This window comes from Pseudorca crassidens, chromosome 1 (assembly GCF_039906515.1).
Source record: "Pseudorca crassidens isolate mPseCra1 chromosome 1, mPseCra1.hap1, whole genome shotgun sequence".
NCBI classification, from domain to species: Eukaryota; Metazoa; Chordata; class Mammalia; order Artiodactyla; family Delphinidae; genus Pseudorca; species Pseudorca crassidens.
In genome coordinates, this window is record NC_090296.1 from 27,155,980 (window position 1) to 27,180,453 (window position 24,474).

At 40.0% G+C, this 24,474-nt stretch overlaps 1 protein-coding gene across 8 annotated transcripts in view; it reads right to left on the bottom strand.

The window, feature by feature from the left end:
• GPATCH2L (G-patch domain containing 2 like) overlaps positions 1-24,474 on the bottom strand; it is a 66,612-nt gene that overhangs the window by 15,140 nt on the left and 26,998 nt on the right. For 2 of the 8 annotated variants that reach the window (XM_067729855.1, XM_067729826.1), the window contains exons 7-9: positions 24,386-24,440; positions 22,374-22,459; positions 5,516-5,622 (exon numbers count right to left, since the gene is read on the bottom strand). In XM_067729855.1, the coding sequence (XP_067585956.1) occupies positions 5,516-5,622; positions 22,374-22,459; positions 24,386-24,440 (248 nt within the window). Of the gene's footprint in view, positions 1-5,515; positions 5,623-22,373; positions 22,460-22,811; positions 22,893-24,385; positions 24,441-24,474 lie in introns of those variants that run through there. The other 6 variants (XR_010941521.1, XM_067729836.1, XM_067729862.1 and 3 more) reach the window with 6 other exon arrangements.

Consider the following 24,474-nt stretch of genomic DNA (forward strand, 5'->3'; position numbering starts at 1 on the left):
GACGCGGGTTTGTGCCCCGGTCCGGGAGGATCCCACATGCCGTGGAGCGGCTGGGCCTGTGAGCCATGGTCGCTGAGCCTGCACGTCCGGAGCCTGTGCTCCGCAACGGGAGAGGCCACAACAGTGAGAGGCCCGCGTACCGCAAAAAAAAAAAAGTCATGTACCACAATGTTCATTGCAGCACTATTTACAATAGCCAGGACATGGAAGCAACCTAAGTGTCCATTGACAGATGAATGGATAAAGAAGATGTGGCACATATATACAATGGAATATTACTCAGACATAAAAAGAAACGAAATTGAGTTATTTGTAGTGAAGGCGGATGGACCTAGAGTCTGCAGACTCTAAGTCAGAAAGAGAAAAACAAATACCGTATGCTAAAAAAAAAAAAAAAAGGTTGTTAAGAACCTAGGGGCAGGACAGGAATAAAGACGCAGACGTAGAGAATGGACTTGAAGACATGGGGAAGGGGAAGGGGAAGCTGGGATGAAGTGAGAGAGTGGCACGGACACATATACACCACCAAAAGTAAAATAGATAGCTAGTGGGAAGCAGCTGCATAGCACAGGGAGATCAGCTTGGTGCTTTGTGACCACCTAGAGGGGTGGGATAGGGAGGGTAGGAAGGAGATGCAAGAGGGAGGGGATATATGGATATATGGATACGTATAGCTAGCTGATTCACTTTGTGATACAGCAGAAACTAACACACCACTGTAAAGCAATTATACTCCAATAAAGATGTTAAAAAAACCAAACCAAAACAAAAAAACTCTGTCCTAGAAAAACTTTGTTTTGCTACATATTTTTTATTATGGTAAAATATATATAAAATGTACCATTCTAATAATTTCTAAGCATACTGTTCAGTAGCATTTAGTATATTCACATTGTTGCACAACCATTACCACCATCCATGTCCAGAACTTTCTCATCATCCCAAATGGAAACTGTCTACCCATTAAACAATAACTCCACATTCTCTTCCTCCTGCAGCCCCCGGCAACCAGCATTCTAGTCTCTGTTTCTACAAATTGGATTGTTTTAGGTACCTCTTATAAGTGGAATCATACAGTATTCATCCTTTTGTGTTTGGCTTATTTCACTTAACATGTTGCCTTCATCCATGTTGTAACATTCATAATTTCATTCTTATAATGAAGGTTTTCAGACTGAGTAATAACCTACTGAATGTATATACCACATTTTATTTATCCATTCATCCAGTGATGAACATTTGGGTTGTTTCTACTTTTTGGCTACTGTCAATAATGCTGCTATGAACATGGGTGTACAAATATCTATTTGAATCTTTGCTTTCAATTCTTTTGGGTATACATCCAGAAGCAGAACTACCATGGATCACATGGTAGTTTTATGTTTAAATTTTTGAGGAACTACCGTATCTTTTTCCACAGTGGCTGCATTATTTTACATTCCCACCAGCAATGCACAAGGTTTCCAATTTCTCCACATCCTTCAAACAACAACTTTTTTTCTTTTTTTTTGATATAGCTATCCTAAGAACTGTGAAATGGCCAAGAGAAACTTTTGCATATGTTTACCTGAAGAATGGTGCAGTACTTTTCACAATAGCGTAAAACAGCATAAGAATATGACTGAAATGTTCATCAAGAACAGTTAATTGTATTATATCTGTCAACTGATAAAATGGAATACCATACATATGGCAGTAAGAAAATGAATGGATTCTGGTAGGATAAGACCTGAACGAATCTCAAGAACATAAATGGGTGAAACTTGTAACTTATAAAACACAACATTCCATAACACAAGTTTCAAAAACATGCAAAACTAGACAATATACTGCTTAGAGATACATATGTCTGTAAAAACTAGTTGAAAAAAACAAAGAATGACAAATGATTAACCAAAAATATATATCAGGATAATGGTTACCTCTGAGGAGAGTGGGAAGAAAAATTTAAAGGTGATGTTCCTTTTCTTAAAGTGGATGGTGGGTATATGGATAGTTGCTGTATTGGTTTTCTTTATATCTTATACATTTTCTATAAATGTTCTTTTGTGGCCATTCAATATTTATTTTAAAAAACATTTTTAACTTTAGAAAACATTTAAACTTAATTAAAAGGCACAGTAGGCAATAAGAGTCTGCCCTATGACTCCTGAGACAAGGGCCAACCTGAAATGGAACTACTACTGAATCCAATCACAGGATTAGAATAATATTGAGAATAACTGTTTCATCTTTAATATTCTATTCATTTATTCATACAACAAATATCTAGAGACTGCTCTATGTGTGGAGCATTATTTTTTAGATGCAGTGGGGTACAGCAGTGAGCAAGACAGGTAAAAATTCCTGCCCTTGTGAATGCATCGCTAGCATTGCTGGCCTGGTATTTGAAATCTTATGTAACTAATTAACAGGTTAACTGTTGGGTACCCTTCTAAGGACACATATCCTATCCCAGGGTGAAGAAGGTCAGAAATGGCTCTTGGATGGCCAAAACAGTCAGGGCTCGTGGGAATTCCCTGCCGGTCCAGTGGTTAGGACTCCGCGCCTCCACTGCAGAGGGCACGGATTCAATCCCTGGTCAGGGAAGTAAGATCCCGCCAAAAAAAAAAAAAAAAAAAGTCAGGGCTCTTAACAGAATATCTTATTATCCCAATTCTCCTTCACCTACAGCCACGTGTTTACTTTTTTTTTTTTTAATTTTTTAAACTTTTTTGCGGTATGCGGGCCTCTCACTGCTGCGGCCCCTCCCGCCGCAGAGCACAAGCTCCGGACGCGCAGGCTCAGCGGCCATGGCTCACGGGCCCAACCGCCCCGCGGCATGTGGGATCCTCTCGGACCGGGGCACGAACCCGCGTTCTCCACATCGGCAGGCAGACTCTCAACCACTGCGCCACCAGGGAAGCCCCATGTGTTTACTTTATGAAGGAATGGGATTTGCCCAACCAAAGCTCTGATCTGCCATTCTAATGAAGAAAATCATCTCAAGGAAAAGAAGTCATATTTTCATCTGAGTTCCTTATGTTTCTTATAACTACTTAAGTCTCTCAAATTTTAGAGAAAATAACCCTTTTTTCTCTTCCAGTTACAATCTTTAAGAAAATATATGACAGCTGGTACACTTCAGCATGAGGGAGACATTGGTGGGCATTCCCTGTTCTGGTGTATCGACCTGAAAAGCAGGTTAACACAGTTACTCACTAGGATCCAGGGGTGGATCTGTACACCAGGCACCTGCATGTTATAAAGCCATAGAGGGAAGGGGAGTGGAGATAAAATGAAGAAAATAGAGGTGCTACACTTTCAAGATGGATCTACCTAATGACCCTATGAAAAGGTCCTTTTCCCTGGCCTTTGTTAATATTAGTACGAAAAAGACAGGAAGGCATGTTATTCCCTTTTGCTCTTCACCTTTCTAGCCTTATTAATATCTTTAAATGCAGTCAACTTAAAACTTTCCACTAGTGGGGGAGGGGAAAAGGGAAAAGATTTGTGGCTGCATGTTTAAGAAAGAAGCTGAATTCATCACAGTGACAGGAGAGAGTGTTGGCAGAGATCTGAGCTATTTATTCTTTTAGGAAAATCCTATAAAGAATGACACAAGGAAGCCTCTATCTGCAGTCTTGTTCATCACACTGGTGAGGAGTCCGATAACAGATGTATGCAGGAGCATGATTTAATGGCAGGAGCTGGCCCCTGATGTGTATTAATACAGCGGCAAAGCGGAACGCACCTCTCTTCATCACTCATTTCTATAAAAGAGGTGGAATCCGAGATGGCCCGACGTTAGGCAGAGCAAGCCCATTTGTTCTACTGACTGATGGCGTGGGCTTGGGCTATGTCCTTCACCTCCATGGGGCACTCAGGTTGTGGATAGAAAACAAAAAAAATGTTCAGTGAAGCAGGCCTGAGTCAACAAGTGAGAGGAGTTGGGCTCAGTAGGGGAAATGCTGAATGCTCAAGTCTTGGTTAATACTTCCCAGTACATTTCCTGATTTGAATATGGAATAAGGATTATAAACTTCTCAACAGCTCTTCTATTATAAACAACTAAAAGCTAAAAATAGAGCTAGATATTAAGGCGGAAAAAAAGAACAAAAAGATAAAGACTGTGTTTTATTGCTTCCAATTCCACAGACTGGATGAGGATCTGGGTTTTGACATGGAGTCATGGTTTGGAACCAATTCTGTCGTATACAAGACCAAACACCTGCAGTGTTTAAGAGGGCAGCTCAAGAGTCATAGGGAAATTGGTCTGATCTTGGCTCTACAATTTATTAACCATATAACCTCAGTGAGTGATTTAACCTCTCTAAGCCTTAATTTTCCCATGTGTAAACTGGGAATAAAAACAGCATCTGCCTTATAAAGTTGTTGCAAAGGTTAAGTGAAATAATTCATGTAAAATGTTCAGCTCAGAGCACAGCCATGTGAAAATCCCTAAGAAAAACTTACTACAATCATCAGACCCATGGTTAAGAATGTTCAGTATGAACCACTGCCAAGCAACCATTCCAAACAGAAGCTCAAACAGGTCAATTTCAGAGTATGCTGAAACTTACTAAGTAAAGTTAGAGAAATAGGAGTTCCTATCTGTCTGAGGTCTACTCTTTACTCAGGCATCAATTACTTTGATCTATATAATATATAGTATTTTCTGAAGAAAATAAAGTAATTTATGATATGCTCAATTCCCTCAGAGTGAATTCACCATCATCAAGAAAATAACCATAGGTATTTCTGATAGGTCCTACAAGCAGATATGCCCTTTTTAACCAGAGCAATTCACCCCAAAATGTATCGAAATACACAAAGTATTATTTCCTATGATTAATAATTACATTTAATTATCTTCTCTTAACTTCAAAGAAAAATATCTATAGACATCCAGTATTCTTGCTGATATAAATACGTAATTATTCCCCTTTTTTCATTTAAGGATAACATACCTGTATGTATGTAAACGTGCAGCTCAGTGAATCTTTACATGTATACACACTCATGTAATCCCCACCTAGTTCTTGATATAAAGTATTTCCAGCATCCCAGAAGACTTTTTTATGTCCTCCTCTGGTCACTACCTCCCACTGAAGATAACCATTATTTTGGTTTCTATGAACCAGTTTTGCCTAGAAAACCTTAAGTTTTAACGTGAAAACTTAATTAGAAATTTCTTGAACGGTAGAATATTAGCACTCTACTAGACATTAAAACAGTGATAATGTATTGTGCTGTATACCAAACATGAAAGTAAATAAATCCATATGGCTCCTTCGCTATTGACTAAACTGCCACCCTACCAGGATTTTCATTACCACACACGAATTTCCTGTCTGTGCTAGAGCAAAAGTACAGATGACTAAAGACTGTTGATAGTGGAATATAGGGATTCAAACTCAAGAAAGCTGTAAGACACAGTGGAAAAGCACAGACTTCAGGGTCAGAGATGAAAAGGTATATAAAACATATAATTTAGTGCCTGACACACAGTAGGTGGTCAATAAAGGATAACTACATATATAATTACTGGCACTTGGGCTGGACAGAGATGCTGTAGCCACAGGTTTCCGCTTCCTCTTGATGTCACGTGAACATGGCGGTCCTAGGTGTATGTTTGCCTGTCTGCAGATATGAGAAAGAAAAAATACTGTTTTAACTTCGTAATTCTTATTGTAAGAGAATATGTTCAGCCCAGATGAAACCCCTGACCCATTATAGACATAGACTAACAAAATGGGCACCATCCTTTGCCATCAAGTGTCAGTACAAGTTTATTCAGAATTAATCATAACTATTCTTTATATACTATATATACCCACTGTAAACTTCTTATCTGAATTCATGATTAATTTCAATAAGTATGTATTTCATTACATGCTCTTTTTTGTACAATTATTTTTCATAAAAACTGTAACCGAAATTGTTCTAAACTCACTAATGAAATACCTATTCCCAACTGGTAATATATTGAAAAGTTTAACATTACATGAACACAGATATTTGCACAGAATTTTAATAGGAAGTTTAACCCTTCTATCACTATAAATCTGGATTTTTAATAGTGTCTATATTACATAATAAGTAAGTTTAGTTTCTGTGATTTTTAAAAACATTATGTGGCAAAAATATGTTCCCTCAACTGAATATTCAGCTTATTTAAAAAAAAAAAAAAGGGGGGGGGACTTCCCTGGCGGTCCAGTGGTTAAGACTCTGCGCTTCCACTGCAGGGGGTGTGCGTTTGATCCCTGGTCAGGGAACTAAGATCTCATATGCCACACGTCGCGGCCAGAAGAAAAAAAAAGAGTGAGAGCTTCAAAGCTAGAAAAGCAAAACATTCTCTGAAAGGCAATGGACTTAACAATGAAATAGCTGGTAAGCTATTTTTTTTAACTTTTATTTTTATATTGGAGTATAGTTGATTTACAATATTGTGTTAGTTTCAGGTGTACAGCAAAGTGATTCAGTTAAACATATACATATATCCATTCTTTTTCAGATTCTTTTCCTATACAAGTTATTACAGAATACTGAGTAGAGTTCCCTGTGCTATACAGTAGGTCCCTGTTGATTATCTATTTTATATGTAATAGTGTATATGTGTTAATCCCAAACTCCTAATTTATCCCTCCTACAACCTTTCCCATTCAGTAACCATAAATTTGCTTTCTACGTGTTTCTGTTTTGTAAGTAAGTTCATTTGTACAGCTTTTTAGATTCCACACAAAAGTGATATCGTATGGTATTTGTCTTTGTCTGACTTACTTCACTTAGTATGATAATCTCTAGGTCCATCCATGTTGCTGTAAACGGCATTATTTCATTCCTTTTTATGGCTGAGTAATATTCCACTGTATATACGTACCACATCTTCTTTATCCATTCTTCGGTCAATGGACATTTAGGTTGCTTCTATACCTTGGCTATTGTAAATAGTGCTGCAATGAACATTGGGGTGCATGTATCTTTTTTTTAACATCTTTATTGGAGTATAATTGCTCCACAATGGTGTGTTAGTTTCTGCTTTATAACAAAGTGAATCAGCTATATATACACATATATCCCCATATCTCCTCCCTCTTGTGTCTCCCTCCCACCCTCCCTATCCCACCCTCTAGGCAGTCACAAAGCACTGAGCTGATCTCCCTGTGCTATGTGGATGCTTCCCACCAGCTATCCACTTTACACTTGGTAGTGTATATATGTCCATGCCACTCTCTCACTTTGTCCCAGCTTACCCTTCCCCCTCCCCGTGTCCTCAAGTCCATTCTCTATGTCTGTGTCTTTATTCCTATCCTACCCCTAGGTTCTTCAGAAACCTTTTTTTTTTTTTCTAGATTCCATATATATGTGTTAGAATATGGTATTTGTTTTTCTCTTTCTGACTTACTTCACTCTGTATGACAGACTCATTTTCTCTGGATATATGCTCAGGAGTGGACTGCTGGATCATATGATAATTCTATTTTTAGTTTTCTGAGGAACCTCCACACTGTTTTCTACAGTGGATGTACTAACTTACATTCCCACCAACAATGTAGGAGGGTTCCCTTTTCTCCACACCCTCTCCAGCATTTCTTATTTGTAGACTTTTTAATGATGGCCATTCTGACTGGCATGAGGTGGTACCTCACTGTAGTTTTGATTTGCATTTCTCTAATGATTAGTGATGTTGAGCATCTTTTCACATGCATTGTGGCCATCTGTATGTCTTCTTTGGAGAAATGTCTTTTTAGATCTTCTGCCCACTTTTTGACTGTCTTGTTTATTTTTTTTGCCATTGAGCTGCATGAGCTGTTTGTATATTTTGGAGATTGATCCCTTGTCAGTTGATTCGTTTGCAAATATTTTCTCCCATTCTGTGGGTTGTCTTTTTGTTTTGTTTATGGTTTCCTTTGCTGTGCAAAAGCTTTTAAGCTTAATCAGGTCCCATTTGTTTATTTTTGTTTTTATTTTCATTACTCTAGGAGGTGGATCCAAAAAGATATTGCTGTGATTTATGTCAAAGAGTGTTCTACCTATGTTTTCCTCTAAGAATTTTATAGTATCTGGTCTTATATTTAGGTCTTTAATCCACTTTGAGTTTATTTTTGTGTATGGTGTTAAGAGAATATTCTAATTTCATTCTTTTACAAGTAGCTGTCTAGTGTTCCCAGCTCCACTTATGGAAGAGACTGTCTTTTCTCCATTGTATATTCTTGCCTCCTTTTGTCGTAGATTAATTGACCACAGATGCATGGATTTATCTCTGGACTTTCTATCCTGTTCCACTGATCTGTATTTCTGTTTTTGTGCCAGTACCAATACTGTTTTGATGACTGCAGCTTTGTAGCATAGCCTGAAGTCAGGGAGCCTGATTCCTCCATCTCTGTTTTTCTTTCTCAAGATTGCTTTGGCTATTCTGGGTCTTTTGTGTCTCCATACAAATTTTAATATTTTTTGTTCTAGTTCTGTGAAAAATGCCATTGGTAATTTGATGGGGATTGCACTGAATCTGCAGATTGCCTTGGGTAGTACAGTCATTTTGACAATACTGATTCTTCCAATCCAAGAATATATTTTTCCATCTGTTTGTCTCATCTTCGATTTCTTTCATCAGTGTCTTATAGTTTTCGGAATACAGGTCTTCTGCCTCTTTAGGTAGGTTTACTCCTGGCATTATATTATTTTTGATGCAATGGTAAAAGGGATTGTTTCCTTAATTTCTCTTTCTGATCTTTTGTTGTTAGTGTACAGAAATCAAAGAAATTTCTGTGTATTAATTTTGTATCCTGCAACTTTACAGAATTCACTGATGAGCTCTAGTAGTTTTCTGGTAGCATCTTTAGAATTTTCTATGTATAGTATCATGTCATCTGCAAACAGTGATGGTTTTACTTCGTCTTTTCCAATTTGGATTTCTTTCATTTCTTTTTCTTCTCTGATTGCCATAGCTAGGACGCTGGTATGCTATTTCAGTTCCCTACTTCCTCCTTCCTCTCAACCTAGATAGATCCTACCCCTGACTAAGGACCAAGCTGAGCCTCACGTTTATACAAAGTTTTCCTTGAACATCTTAGGCCTTATCTACCATGAATCATTATTTAACCGGTGTATACATATCTTTTTTCCCTAATGAAGCTAATCTCCTTGAGAACAGGGACTATATTTACATTTCTTTCATAATTTTCCAGTGACCTACCAACTTCTGCACAAGGCATATAGCTGATCCCCACTAAATATCTGTTGAATAAAACTGATACGAATGACTACAAGTTCTAAAAACAAAATACTCAACTGTACACTTATAGGTGGTTAAAATGGTAAAAAAAATTTTTTTTTGGCCGTGTCGCACAGCTTACAGGATCTTAGTTGCCCACCAGGATTGAACCCGGGCCCACAGCAGTGGAAGTGTCAAGTCCTAACCACTGGACTGCCAGGGAATTCCCTAAAATGGTAAATTTTATGTTATGATATTTTACCACAATTTTTAAAACATAGCCAGAGTACAAAACATATAAAAAGGACTCTAATAAAATTATATCAGATGAACTCCTAATTCGTAGTCCTAGTTGGGGATTCAATCTCATGGCTTAATAGTCTTAAAACTGAAACCTCAGTCAAATCTAAAAGAACCTAGTTGGCAAGGCAACAAGACTACTGTTGAATGGGCAAATTTTCCTATTCAGAGGTCCCCAATCTGGCAACTTCCACAGTTTAAAAGCATATGGAGGGCTTCCCTGGTGGTGCAGTGGTTAGGAATCCGCCTGCCAATGCAGGCGACACAGCTTCGAGCCCTGGTCCTGGAAGATCCCGCATGCTGCGGAGCAACTAAGCCCACGTGCCCCACAGCTACTGGAGCCTGCGCGCCTAGAGCCCATGCTCCACAACAAGACAGGCCACCACCAATGAGAAGCCCATGCACCACAACGAAGAGTAGACCCCACTCGCCGCAACCAGACAAAAGCCTGAGCACAGCAACGAAGACCCAACGCAGCCAAAAATAAATAAATAAAAAAAATAAATTTTAAAAACGCATATGGGCCTGTGTATGCATATGGGTTCTCTCTCTCTCTCTCTCTCTCTCACACACACACACACACACACACACACACACACACACACACACACTCTTTAAAGAGCAAAAGCTTAGGAGTCAATTCAATTTATAAATAAGAAAATAAAAGAATTTGACTGAAATCATAAGAAAACTTTTAGAATGCAAAGAACACTACAACAGGTAGATATTTACAATATAAAGCCTGTGGTTTGGAAAATTCCACCAAATCACCTTATATTGATCATTTACATCTATACGGCAAAAGAGTTAACTGTAAGTTAGGTACTCCATGAATAGTTAATTCTGAAACCCCAGAGTGAAATGTAAGTATAAACATGTAAAATAGGGAAATAATCCATTTTTCATATCCTACAGAGTCCTGGGAATAAGTCTAAATCAGCATGCTGATTTAATAATTAGAAACATGGAGGACAGAACATCAAAGGTAGACAGGTCTAAATGCAGAGGTGATAATTCCCTTTGAAGCCAAAGACACAGGCAGAAAAGAAAGTGACACTACAAATTTTGTTTCTCCTCAAAACAGAAAAATGTACAGAATAGAACTTCCATCTTTTCCACAAACAAGGTACTTGAGTATAAACTATCCAAGCTCTTTGCTCTAATTCAATCATGCTTCTCCTAAAGACCTTCAGAAAGAGAAACAAGTCAAACAAAGGGTAACAGTTTACAGCCATGCTCCTTTCTTCTTTACCTTAAGCTCACTAAAGGACTCTCCAAAACTTTTCAGATTAAATATTAACACCATTTCTTCAAACTAAACTATGTTATTAGACAAGACAGTGGTTACCCTTGAGCTGTGGGTAGTGGGGGAAGAGGGACAGTGACTAGAAAAGGCACAGGGAACTTTTGGGATTCTTTCTGCTAATGTTCTGTTTCTGGATCTAGATGCTAGGTTACTTGGATATGGCTTCATGAAAATTCATCAGGTGTATATTTCTTTGTACACTTCTCTGTATGTGTATTATCCTTCAATAAAAAGTTTAATTAAAAAATATTGCTCTTTGGGCTTCCCTGGTGGTGCAGTGGTTGAGAGTCTGCCTGCCAATGCAGGGGACACGGGTTTGAGCCCTGGTCTGGGAAGATCCCACATGCTGTGGAGCAGCTAAGCCTGTGCACCACAACTACTAAGCCTGTGTTCTAGAGCCCGTGAGCCACAACTACTGAGCCCGCATGCCACAACTACTGAAGCCCGCGTGCCTAGACCCTGTGCTCCACAACAAGAGAAGCCACCGCAATGAGAAGCCTGCGCACCGCAACAAAGAGTAGCCCTGGCTCGCCGCAACCAGAGAAAAGCCCGCGCAGCAACGAAGACCTAACGCAGCCAAAAATAAATAAATAAAATAAAATAAATAAATTTATATATAAAAAAATATTGCTCTTCAAGGTCAATCAATGTTTATAAAATGCTAAGTTTTGACAGATGCAAAATAACAAGCAGAAGAAAAGCACTCAAAAGGGTTTTAAGATAGTAATTCTTAAAGTATCAACTTGAGCTAAATGAAATAAATACTGCCTTTTATTTACACACCATCCATCATTTCACAGCTCTGCATGTTTGATGTATGTCAGTAAGACGGTTGAAGGCACATATTATCACTCCTTTATGGACCTAGTAAGTAACATTTATCTCACATTTTCCAGGAATGACACATTTTGGAGTAAAAAGATGAAGCCATTTATGTACCAAAATGTTTACATTTTTAACCGCTTTAAATGGAAATATGGTAGTTTTTAAATGCTTATCTATTTCAGTAAAATGAAAATAAGTATTACTTACCTACTATTCTGCACATAGTTATTCACTGCACTATATTCTGCAATGTCCTTAGAAGGCTGCTGTGGACTCAAAGGCTTAGGTGGCCCTTGCACTACCAGCCCCTCTAGGCCTTGCTTCTTGGATCCCCACTCGTCCCTGCTCGGTGATGTTAAGGGCTTCAGGGTTAATAGTCCCTACGTTAAACGACCCTCCACCCCGACTGCTAAGCCTTCAGCCTGTAACTCCTCTGCAGTAAACGATCTACTTCTACCACCCCATTCCCACTCCTAATTGTTACGCCTTCAAATTTTGTAAATTCCTCTGGTTATAACTTAGGAAAGAACTGAAGGCTTTCTGAAACCAGGTAACACAGTTTATTAAGTCAATAACCTTATTTTGTTGTAAAAGTATATATTTCTGTGTGGACTATTGCCTTTCTACTCAGTAGGGGTTTTTTTTGCTCCTTTCATTGTTTACTGAGTTTTTACTGAGCACTGGGTGGGTTCGGTGGTGAACAAAACAGACAGTCTCTTCCCTAATGGGCTTGTAGCCTAGTCCCATTTCCAGCTGCACAGCTTTCCTAGTTACAGAATCTGCATAAGAGAGAAACTGAGGCAGAGATAAAGAGAAGTCATGCTCATTCCTAAAATTCAGCTTAGTGCTCCTTCCCTCTTAAAACATTTCTCTTAAGATCATTTCCAGGTTGGAGAGCTATTTCAAAAGAAGTAGAATAACTTCACAACTTAGGGCTGAGTACAGAAGGTATATCTTCTCTGTGTGCCTTCCTAGTAAAGATATGGGGAGGGAGGATGAGACACAGCCGAACTGTTACAGTAGGACAGGTCCAAGTGAACCCTAGTAATGGTAGAGTTTACAGCTTGGGGAAATCTAATTTTCCCTACTTGGGAAAAACCTTAGAGCAGGGGTCCCCAACCCCTGGGCCACGGACAGCTACCAGTCCGCAGCCTGTTAGGAACCTGGCCGCACAGCAGGAGGTGAGTGGCGGGCAAGCGAGTCAAGCTTCATCTGCCACTCCCCATCGCTCACATTACTGCCTGAACCATCCCCCATCCCCCCACCCTGTCTGTGGAAACACTGTCTTCCATGAAACTGGTGCCAAAAAGGTTGGGAACCGCTGCCTTAGAGGACAAAGAAGGACGAGAACTCAGAACGAGCCAGGGGAAAGTCAAGAGGAAGCTGGGTGCTCGGAGCAGGAGGGTTAAAGGAGACAGGAGATGAACCTGCCGTGCTGTGCAGCACATTAAGAAGGTTAGGAGAGGCCTGCACAGGAGTGGAGAGCACTCTATGTGGGCTGGAAGGGCCCCTTGTGTTCTTTGGGGACCTGTGTGTGGCGGCAGGCAACTGCTGCAGCTCAGCTTCCTATTCAAGAGGCAGTTCCAATTTTTTGTTTATCCCCCAAAATTCCGTATCTATAAATTGTAGACATAAAGCATTAAGGAAGGGAAAGAAAAATAGACTGAACTATCCCCACGCCCATTTTCACTTAGAAGTATTTAACCACTTGGCTCCCTTTCTGTTTAATGTGTTATTTCTTTAATTCGTGTTGTTTTATTTTTGTATCATGTTACTTTTTTTTTCACGGTACGTGGGCCTCTCACTCCTGTGGCCTCTCCCGCTGTGGAGTACAGGCTCCGGACGCACAGGCTCAGCGGCCATGGCTCACGGGCCCAGCCGCTCTGCGGCATGTGGGATCCTCCCGGACCGGGGCACGAACCTGTGTCCCCTGCATCGGCAGGCAGACTCTCAACCACTGCACCACCAGGGAAGCCCAAAATAAACTGGGTTTTTTTTGTTTGTTTGTTTGTTTGTTTTGTTTTTTTGCGATACGTGGGCCTCTCACTGTTGTGGCCTCTCCCGTTGCGGAGCACAGGCTCCAGAAGTGCAGGCCCAGCCGCCATGGCTCACGGGCCCAGCCGCTCCGAGGCGTGTGGGATTTTCCCGGACCGGGGCACGAATGTATCATGTTACTTTTTTGTAGACCTTTTATATTTTGGTTATTATAAACTACTACATTATTTTCGTTATTAAACTACTTTTTTGTATTCTGAAGAACAAAAAGAAAATTGTGTTCTTTTACTCTGTGTCGCTGTCTCACAAGACAGAAACTGAAAAGGGACAACACACAGGCGAGGCATCACAAAGGACAGGAGAAGAGTGTGAGCTTCCCCTTCTCACCAACACACAAACCCCCATCCTTATAGGTTGAACGGCAGAAGATTTAACTAGATTTTTTAAAACTCTTTTTAAGAGCAGTACACAGTTGCTTTTGTGTTGAACCATGTACTGTGTGAGGAGGGACAGGACCTTTCAATTATGCAGGGGCAAAAAAGGCTAAGTATTAGTTAAGCTAAAATCTCTACCAAGTTAAAACTTCCTTCTCAGTTGAAGTGGCATATGGTTATCAGAATCATGTAAGGAACTTTCACAAAATACACATCTCCCACCATGCTGGGATGGGAGAAGAATCTGTAATGTTTATTTTGAAATTCTTCCTCAGGTAATTCTCATAAGCTTCTACCTACTGTGAAAATTACTGAGCTAAAAAAAATAGACCAAATTCCCAAAGCCAAGCTAGTCCATAAAACAAATCTAAATATTTAACTTAAAGAATAACAGAATGACTAAATGAATATAAATGTAGATAAAAGTATTGTTCCCCAGTATGCAAGCAATGAACCCAGAGAAAAGACAGACAGCGAAGCTCACTCTTTTTCTGTTTCATCTGATCTGGGCCTCAGTACTCTTTGGGCACTACTTCTTTCACAGCATGAATGCCAGGTCAGCAGTACTCCCCCTAAAAGCATCACATTCAGCAGCATTTCCCGAAAAGAACTTAGGGAGGTGGAGGTGGAATGAACATTAAAAATAATAAATACACTCTTTAAAAATTCTTACTTCAGGAAAAATCAGTAAATTCACTTCATAAATGTGAAGGTGAATGCTGAAGATTAACAATTAATTGAAAGAGTATTCTGTATATCCACACATAAACAAAACAAATCTATTTCATTTTTTACTGCAGGTAACTGAAAAGATCAGGTGAGTTGTTAAAACTGCAGTGTTACTTAGGAAACTAGGCAGATCACTATGTCCCTGGGGCAGGAATGTACTTTTAGGGAAAAACAAAAACAAAAAGAAAACTTACTTTGAGAAATACATGCATGTTTAATAGAACCAATGTTGGCAAAAAAAATAACTGAAGTGACTGCTTTAGATTTAAAACAAAGATGTTTAGAGTCACTCCTAAGGAAAGAAAACAATCTTTATCTGCCGATGGCAAGCGAATTTAAGGAATGGTTCACCTTCAAAAATCACTCATTTTAAAAACTCATTGAAAAGTTCAGTTTTTGGTATGAAATAAAAATAAAATTTATTGGGAAAAGGTATTTATTTGCTGTACTTTTCCTTAAGCACACACAAATAAGTAACATCAGGAAAAAATTATTGATATTTCTAAGGACCATAGGTCATATACATCATATATTCCAATTATTCTCCTTAATTACTAATCTATTCACCTCAATTTTTTTTTTTTTTTTTTTTTTTTTGTGGTACGCGGGCCTCTCACTGTTGTGGCCCCTCCCGTTGCCGAGCACAGGCTCCGGACGCGCAGGCTCAGCGGCCATGGCTCACAGGCCTAGCCGCTCTGCGGCAATGTGGGATCTTCCCGGACCGGGGCACGAACCCGTGTCCCCTGCATCGGCAGGCGGACTCCCAACCACTGCGCCACTAGGGAAGCCCCACCTCAATTATTTTTAACAAAAATTTATGGAAGCCTACACTATGCTGGATGTGGAGAGGTTATATACTAGATGACTGAGCCAAGGGCCCGTCCACCAGGAGCTCACAACATAGTGAGGGAGGCCGATGCATAAAGAACTAACAGATACAAGACACTGAGCTGTAATCAAGGAACAAGGGAAGTGTGAAGGTAAATTGTGGTAAAAGAGGATTAAATCTAAGGATGTAGAAATCCCTTCCTCGCATATGATTTTTACCTTCAGGCTTAACTGACATTTATTAAACACCCAGTAGGGGAAATGTATTTTCACAGACTTGCACGTATGAGAGGATCCAGGCCTTCTGACACTAGAAGCAGCCAGAGAGAGAAAACGACCTCACAATTAGAGGACACAAAGGAGCTTTATCTAATAGGAAGAGATCCTAGCAATCCCACTAGTGTTTTCACGCAAACCTAACTAACCCTCAGCAGTCTACGACAAACTGCTCACTAGCACCTGAAAATTCTCCGTAATCTACTTCCCTTGGCTGGGCCAAGGTTAGCATATCATGAAGCTGTTTCATGCCACCCACAGGAACAGAATAGTTTCACATCAGTTGGAAGGATGGGTATATTACAATAGCAAAACAGAGAGAGAGAAAATGCTTTCATCATTCCACTCTGGCAGTAAGATGCCAGCTGGCTGAGAGCTGCTATAAACAAGACTGTCCAACAGCGGACAAAAGATTCCAGAACTGTGTACTATATAATGGGAATTCCAGTAGGATTGGGCAGCCTTATGGACAACATTAGAGCAGAAACATTTTCTAACACATGACCAAAACCAAGGCACTAAAGAGGTGAGCAAGAGCTGCTGTGCATCACAGCATCCCAACAGATAGAGGACTAATAAAAGGTTCTTTCCCCCAAGCCCTGAGGTAAAACCTGAGGCTGTTTACTATGGCTCCAAAGGTCAAAATAAACAGTATGAATTGAGTCTTCTTTTTGCTCTTTGAAACTCCTTGTCAAGTGGCACAGCCAGCTGGGCACACAACTCTGATATGCAGATCATAACGTTTGTGAACAGATAAAATGAATTACAATGAGTGCAGCCTATCACATTTCAACTCTCTATCGGGCAGGAAGGTCTCTCTTTTTCACCCAGCACTGTCCAAATGACTCCTCTTATAGTCCACCTGAGGTCATTTTAAGCACCTCAGGAAGCTGTACTACTTCTCATTAGCAAACAACTCTGGAAGCCAACTCAAGGTTTGTAAAACTGCAATTATCCTAAGAACAGTGTAGGGTGGTAACTATATAACAAAAATAATAATTTTAGCTACCAGTATGCTAAATATTCAAATATATTATTTCATTTTGAGCCCCACTAGCCCCCAAAATATTAATATTTTCATTTTCAAGGTGAGGAAATTGAGGTATGGGGAGGTTAAGTCTTTCACCCAGGTAAAGCCAAGATTCTTACCTGAGTCTGCCTCACACTAATATGAGATTAAGAAGGAATAAATGGAAATGGTGATACATTACCAAGTCACCACCCAAAATAGAGGAAACGTCAGGAAAGTTGGAGAAAACTCAAAACTGCCGCAAGATACTCAAAAACTACAACTGGTGACTTGTGTATCACACAAAGAGATGTAGCAATTGATAAGTTCCAGTTATGGTTTTCTAAGACAATAATGGTTAAAAAAGAAAAAAAAAGCTATCCTTCACAATCAATAAATCTCTCATTTTGGGAAAAGCTGCCTACAGCACTAGTTCCTTATTACCATTCCATGACTGTGTCCTTGACAGCAATACCACCGCCTCTACCAGAACACCAATCACACCATCTGCTGTTGGAGCAGCAGCAATCCTTAATACCGGAACCAAGTCTTACTACTTTAATAGCAACAGCCCAATACCAGCAACCAAAACAACCAAACCAAAACAGCTGGTTTACGAATTTCATCTGGGTACCCTGCCCACTACCCACACACCCACCCACCAACTCTGCCCATTTGTTAATCACTATGTGCTGGGCACTGCACTAGACCCTAGCACTCTCTTCCTCACCTGCAGCAGTTCTCCAAAGCTACATGAAGCCCAGGGTTCTACCTCCCATATAGAACTGTGCTCAGAACAGCAAAGCACAGAGCTCATACCAATTATGAAATGGGATTTCCTGCTAAGCAAATTACAAAGCACCAGTCATAAAACCACATGCATTTAGGGTGATAGTTCCCAACGCTGGCTGTATATTAGAGATACCTGGGAGCTTCAAAATACTGCTAATGCCTGGGCCTCATCCCAGGCCGATTAAATCAGAATCTTGGGACCTGGTGGCCCAGCATGGATATATTTTTTAAAGCTTCTCAGGTGATTCAAGAGTACAGCCAGGGATGAAAACCACCAAACTTACTTATTTCTAGAGTGGCACTTCTGAAAACCGCTTAGCCCCACAAATCGATTAGGTGGTACAAAGACTCGCTCTCATTGCACTTGCCATGTGGGCTGTATTAAAATGACACATCAATCAAACGTTCTCTTAAAATCAAGGTCCTGTTATTTCTTTGTTTATAGCAATGAAATTCTAAACAAGAGAGTACCTTGAGGTCACTCATCGCCCCCCAGCGGTCCCCAGGCCTCACTCAGAGAACCAGAGCTGTGTTAAGGCTCCAGCAGTGAGGAAGGAGGTTGTTGAGGAGCACTCCCTCTCACACAGCTGAGGGTTTGGGGAAGTGGAACTGGCCATGTCCAGGCAGCAGGCAGCCTCAGCTCAGTAACCCGAAAGGAGGAAATCTTCACCGTTCAGGCATGATTATCAAACTCTTTGTGCTCTTACAGGAGAGTAATTATAGGCACGTGAAAAAAGGGAAGCACTCCCCAAGGAACTCTTCCTCACATGCTTCCCAAGAGGCAGTAGGGCCATTAAAAATTCCATGATGAAGAGGAAAAACAGCCTGGGAACAGCCAGGAGGCAATACAGCAAATTAATACACCAGCCCTCCTCGGGGAAAGCTGTGATAAAACAGGAAACACTTCTCTCTTCGCAAAATAAAATTATACTCCTAATGATAACATAGTCACCACACACACACACACACACACACACACACACACGCGCGCGCGCACACACACACACACAAATCGTTCTAATAATGGGTATGAAATTCCCAATGCTGCCCAGATGCTTTGAAAGAAATCTTTTCCTACTACAAATAAAATAGAATAAGAAAAAGATAAAATTTCCATTCGAAACAGTTTTTCATACGGTCATTCACCTGCCTCTTCCCTACCACCAGCACTCTTTAACATTCCTTCCTAGGTGCCAGGCTTTGTTAAACAGTCCACTCTTTACAAAGCCCACCATCCACTTGTGAATCTGATCTCATCAGTCAGCCACACTGGAGCTAGACTGCTCCTTCTCTACTGACTACTTAGTGGGCAGGGACCCTGCTATTAGGGAAAACAGGGAGCCCCGAGGGCTAAGTGAGACCATCATCCACATTTCCTAAAACCTGCATAGGTCACTTGTCCTGACCATTTCCCACAGATCAGGGGTTGCCAAACCATTGATTGTGCACCCTCACCAGGAAAAAATCTGAACAAACCCTCCTTATATATGTAATACACACACATAAAACAAAAATATGTGCTGCTAGACTAATATATGTACAACTGAAAGCAAAAAAAAAATTTTAAGGATGATGATAAGTAACTGTATTTATTTAAAATACATTTAAAAATTTTTTAAATTTCTTCCCTCTACCCCAAAGAACCTTCATGTTTGCAACCTACTTTGTATCCACTGGCCCAGGAATGATGTCAGGCAGGACAAGGATGAGCTATAATTGCCCACATTCTCTCATCTTGCTTTCAGCAATGGTCTGAAGCAATAAGCAATATTTCCCTAGAGCTGAGTGCACCAGAAACACAGCCTAGGCTTCCTTATGTTTCCAAGTCCAGCCACCAGCACTGCTGGTAAAAGAACGAAGATAATGATGTGGGTAATGAGATACACAAAGAAACAAGAAGCTCACACCCACTCCAACCAGGATAAGGCCTTAAAGGCAACAGGAAACCTGATAAAAGCATGGATACCGATCTCAGCACAGCACAGTTCTAGGCAGCAAAGGTAAAGGGAGAAAGGCAAATAATACACTTTCAGCATCTGACATGACATGGTGTTACTTATACAGTCCTTCCAAAGACCACACACAGCCATGATTTTATTTGGTATTAAGACAAACAGCTGTGTTGGTGGGAATGTAAATTGATACAGCCACGATGGAGAACAATATGGAGGTTCCTTAAAGAACTAAAAACAGAACTACCGTATGACCCAGCAATCCCACTACTGGGCATATACGCTGAGAAAACCGTAATTCAAAAAGATGGGGCTTCCCTGGTGGCGCAGTGGTTAAAAATCCACCTGCTAATGCAGAGGACACAGGTTTGAGCCTTGGTCCTGGAAGATCCCATGTGCCGTGGAGCAACTAAGCCCGCAAGCCACAACTACTGAGCCCAACCAGAGGAAGCCTGCGTGCAGCAATGAAGGGCCAACGCAGCCAAAAATAAAAATTAAAATTAAAAATTTATTAAAAAAACAAACAAAACAAAAACAAAAAGGGGCTTGTAACACAATGTTCACTGCAGCACTATCTACAATAGCCAGGACATGGAAGCAACCTAAGTGTCCATCGACAGATGAATGGATAAAGAAGATGTGGCACATATATACAGTGGAATATTACTCAGCCATAAAAAGAAACGAAATTGAGTTATTTGTAGTGAGGTGGATGGACCTAGAGTCTGCAGACTCTAAGTCAGAAAGAGAAAAACAAATACCGTATGCTAACACATATATATGGAATCTAAAAAAAAGGAAAAAAAAGGTTCTGAAGAACCTAGGGGCAGGACAGGAATAAAGATGAAGATGTAGAGAATGGACATGAGGACACAGGGAGGGGGAAGGGTAAGCTGGGATGAAGTGAGAGAGTGGCATGGACTTATATACACTACCAAATGTAAAATAGCTAGCTAGTGGGAAGCAGCCACATAGCACAGGGAGATCAGCTCAGTGCTCTGTGACCACCTGGAGGGGTGGGATAGGGAGGGTGGGAGGGAGACGCAAGAGGGAGGAGATATGGGGATATATGTATACATATAGCTGACTCACTGTGTTATACAGCAGAAACTAACACAACATTGTAAAGCAATTATACTCCAATAAAGATGTTAAAAAAAAAAGACAAATAGCTGGAGGACTGCTTTTGTATGGATTGAAATCTCATCTTCCAAGACAGCCTGAGCACCACCACCTCTAAGAAAAGCTCCCTGAGCCTGAGTGAGGAGCTGCTCCTCTGTGCTGCTATCACTCTGGTGCACACCTTTAGGCACTTGTCACTACAAATTGTAGTTCTCCATTTCCACACCTGACCTTCCCATGAGGATAGATAGGGGCAGTACCTAAACAAAGTGCCTGGCACACAGTAGGGAGTCAGCAAATGATGAATGAATGATGACTAAACAGCATGCAACTAAAGAAAAGGCCTTACAGAAATTTATTAAGATCCCCTAATCCTCCAAGTTCTTAGTTAACACCATGTGTGATAGTCTCTCTTTTCAAATGACTTTCCCTATTGAAATACTACTTTTCCAGTAGAAGGCTAGGCAGTAGGTTATAGTGCAGAGTTTATTATTACAGCCCACAGCAGAAGTTCTAACTGTATCCATGAAAGAATAATTTCTTTGTGCAGCCTTTACCCCAAATCTATGAACATATCCACTTAAGAATATGTTAGGAAGAAAAACAGAAAAAAAAAATCATCAGAACCTTGGAAAAAAATTCTTTGTGCCACTAGAAGTAATAAAAGTTCTATGGTTCAGCCTATTCGTTGCTCCTTGTGCACAAAAACCTGCTAGGGCATGCCATCACTGAAACCATATTTACTCTGCATGTCACCCAACTTAAGAGAATTTATATTCAGAGGCACTGGTTTCATTCTGCTATGCAGGTGCAGGATTCTTTCTGACAAATATATACTGAATGCCCAGTAAGTGCCAGACACTGTGTTAGGTACTGGGGACATATCAGGGAACAAGACAAGGTCCCAGAACCTAGAAGCTTATATTCTAATGAGAAACCGGGGGGGAAGTAGGAAGAAAAAAAAAAAACAATAAACAAAGTCATTTCAGACTGTGACTAAAGCTCTAAAGGAAAGAGATAATGAATGGTGAGTGGCACAGGTGGCCCCTTTAGACAGGGCGGTCTGAGAGGTCCTCCCTGAGGAGGTGGCCTGAGCTGAGGTGAGAAGGAGCCAATCATGGGAAGAGCTCTAAGAAGGCAGTCCAGGCAAAGGGAACACGTGTGAAGGTTCAGCGGCAGGAAAGGGTTGCAATTTTTGAAGAACAAAATGGAGCTCCCTGGCGCAGCTGGATCTCTTCCCCATGAGGAGGACAAAGTCTATGAAAGGAGGCTGGACATGAAGGCAGGAGTCAGATCATGCAGGGTTTTGCAGGTCATGGCAAGGACTATTAATAATGTTCTTCGAGGAAGGGGCTTCTAGGAGAAGGAATACGGAATAGGAGCCAGAACTTAGGTCAAAGTTGAGATTTAAATCACATCCTAGCCATGTGACCAAAGGAGAGAACTTCAACACTCTGCCTCAGTTTCTGCACCTATAAAACAACTACTGACCTCAAAAGGTTGTTGAAAAGATCAAATTGGATATTATACACTAACATACTCTAATTTGCAAAGTGTTATACAAAGGAAATAGTATCATCTAGAAAAGAAGTCACTCGAAGACAATTACCTGGCAGAGCAGTGTGCTGGTGAACATCTTCGGTGAGAAGCATCAGCAAGAACATCCAGGGAGTAAAGGGGAGAAAGAGGATTAAACTGCAGGAATAAATGAGATTATTTCAGTATGGCTTATATGAAACAGACCTGATCCTAAAGGGCTACCTGCTACTTGCTTACTTTGGCCCTTTCACTGTTCAACTCTCTTGCCATACACAGACACCATTCAATAAAGTTGTGCATATTCAACAGTGTACCCAAGAATGTAGCATAACTGATCTAGCACGCCTCAAAAAACAGACTATTCCTTGGTAAGCAACAATTTTTCAAAAACTTCTGATACACAATAATTACTTAAATGGCAAAAGATAGTACTTTCTAACTAACATAAAGGGAACTCATGCCTACTGATTATCAGCCCTTGTTCCCAAGAATACTAGCATGAAATTACCTTTTCATTTCCTTATCCTGGCAGATGTTTCCAGTGAATAACTGGTTAGCACATACCAGCAGCAGTGTAGTGGAAACAGAACTAGATTAAGAATTAGAATACCCAACGTTTAGTTCCAGCCTACAACTGAGTTGCCATATATTAAAAAACCACAAAATCTCTTTGACCTTTACTATCCTCATCTGTAAAATAGACGTATCACTATCTGTCTTACCTATTTTATGGGATTATTGTGAGGGCTACATAAAATATTACTTTCGGTTTAACAAGTTATTTCAGTTTCTCATCTGTAAAACACCTATTCACCTCAAAAGGGGGCTGTAAGGATCAATTAGGACACTGTAATAAAAGTACCTCACTTTATGTTGGCTACCTTTCTTTGGATTTTTTCCACAATAAGTACTCCTTCCCCAAAATTTGAGAAGTAAATATATATCAACACTAGAAGAACACTGAAATGGTAATTTCAAAGGGACTTAAAAAGTATACAAACTAAGCAACTGTTCTGTCATAGAGGTTCCAGTCTCAATGTTGTATGACTTTGGGCAAATAGCTTAAACCTCATTTGTAAATAACACATCTCATTTGTAAATAACAGATCTGGACTAGGTGATCATCACAGGTCTCTTTGCCTTTAGATCCTCTGATGCAAACACAATTAATACCCTAGCTTAGTGTTCCCCAAACTGCAATCTCTCACATCCCACCTTAATGACTTTCTCTTTATCTGCCCACCACCTGCTCTACTTCTTATTTAATATTTTTCTTCATATCAATTATCTTTACTCACCCTTGTCCTTACTATATTTCTATGAAATAACAAGTTTGATAGAATGATCACGTTTCTAAAGTAAATTATTGGAACTTAAAGTAAAAATTCTGTATCCACAAGCCATCTAAAATCATATAATAAATACACACCAGTTAGGTGTACCACTGTTCTAGTTCATTTTGAAACAGTAACTTCAAGATGAAAGTTCCAAGTCTAAAATGTTTATCAACTTAACAAGCTAATAAGCAGTCAAACAAAACAAAACAAAACAAAAAAACGATGGAGCGATAGAAAGCCTGAGAATTTTTACCTATCAGTCTTCATCTATTTTACAACTAATCATCAAGGTAAAGCAACCTCTCTCCCAGCAAAACTCAAAAGCCTCAAACGTTAAAGGAACATATTGAGAGTCACTGTCAGTAATTTTAAAATTATGACCCCTATAAAGGATTAGACATGCCAAGGGCCCCCTCAGGGGTAGCTAGGGTAAAAGAGTAAGAGGCTCTAGGCCTCGATCCCACTTTACCCAAAGTAGCTCTACCTTCCTCTGCTTCATATGTTTAGGATTCAACACTGTACTTCTCAGCACAGGATGCTGATGCATTCTGATTTCTTACTGCAAAGTTCGAAACCAGAATGACAACTGCATTCCTATGAAATATGTGTTGTAAGTAATAAACTGAAGGTCACAAGTTGAAACTAAAAAGGGGAATTAGTGACAGTTCTTATCAGTGAATACTAGATATTCTTGGAAAACAGTCCTCCAAGAAAATCAGAATAACATAAGGAACAAGAACCTTACCTCATGTGCACAAGCAGAAATGTGAGGAAAATCAGAAGCCAACGCTTTATTCTTTCTAAAGAAAAGGAAATCAAATGATAAAATAAAGA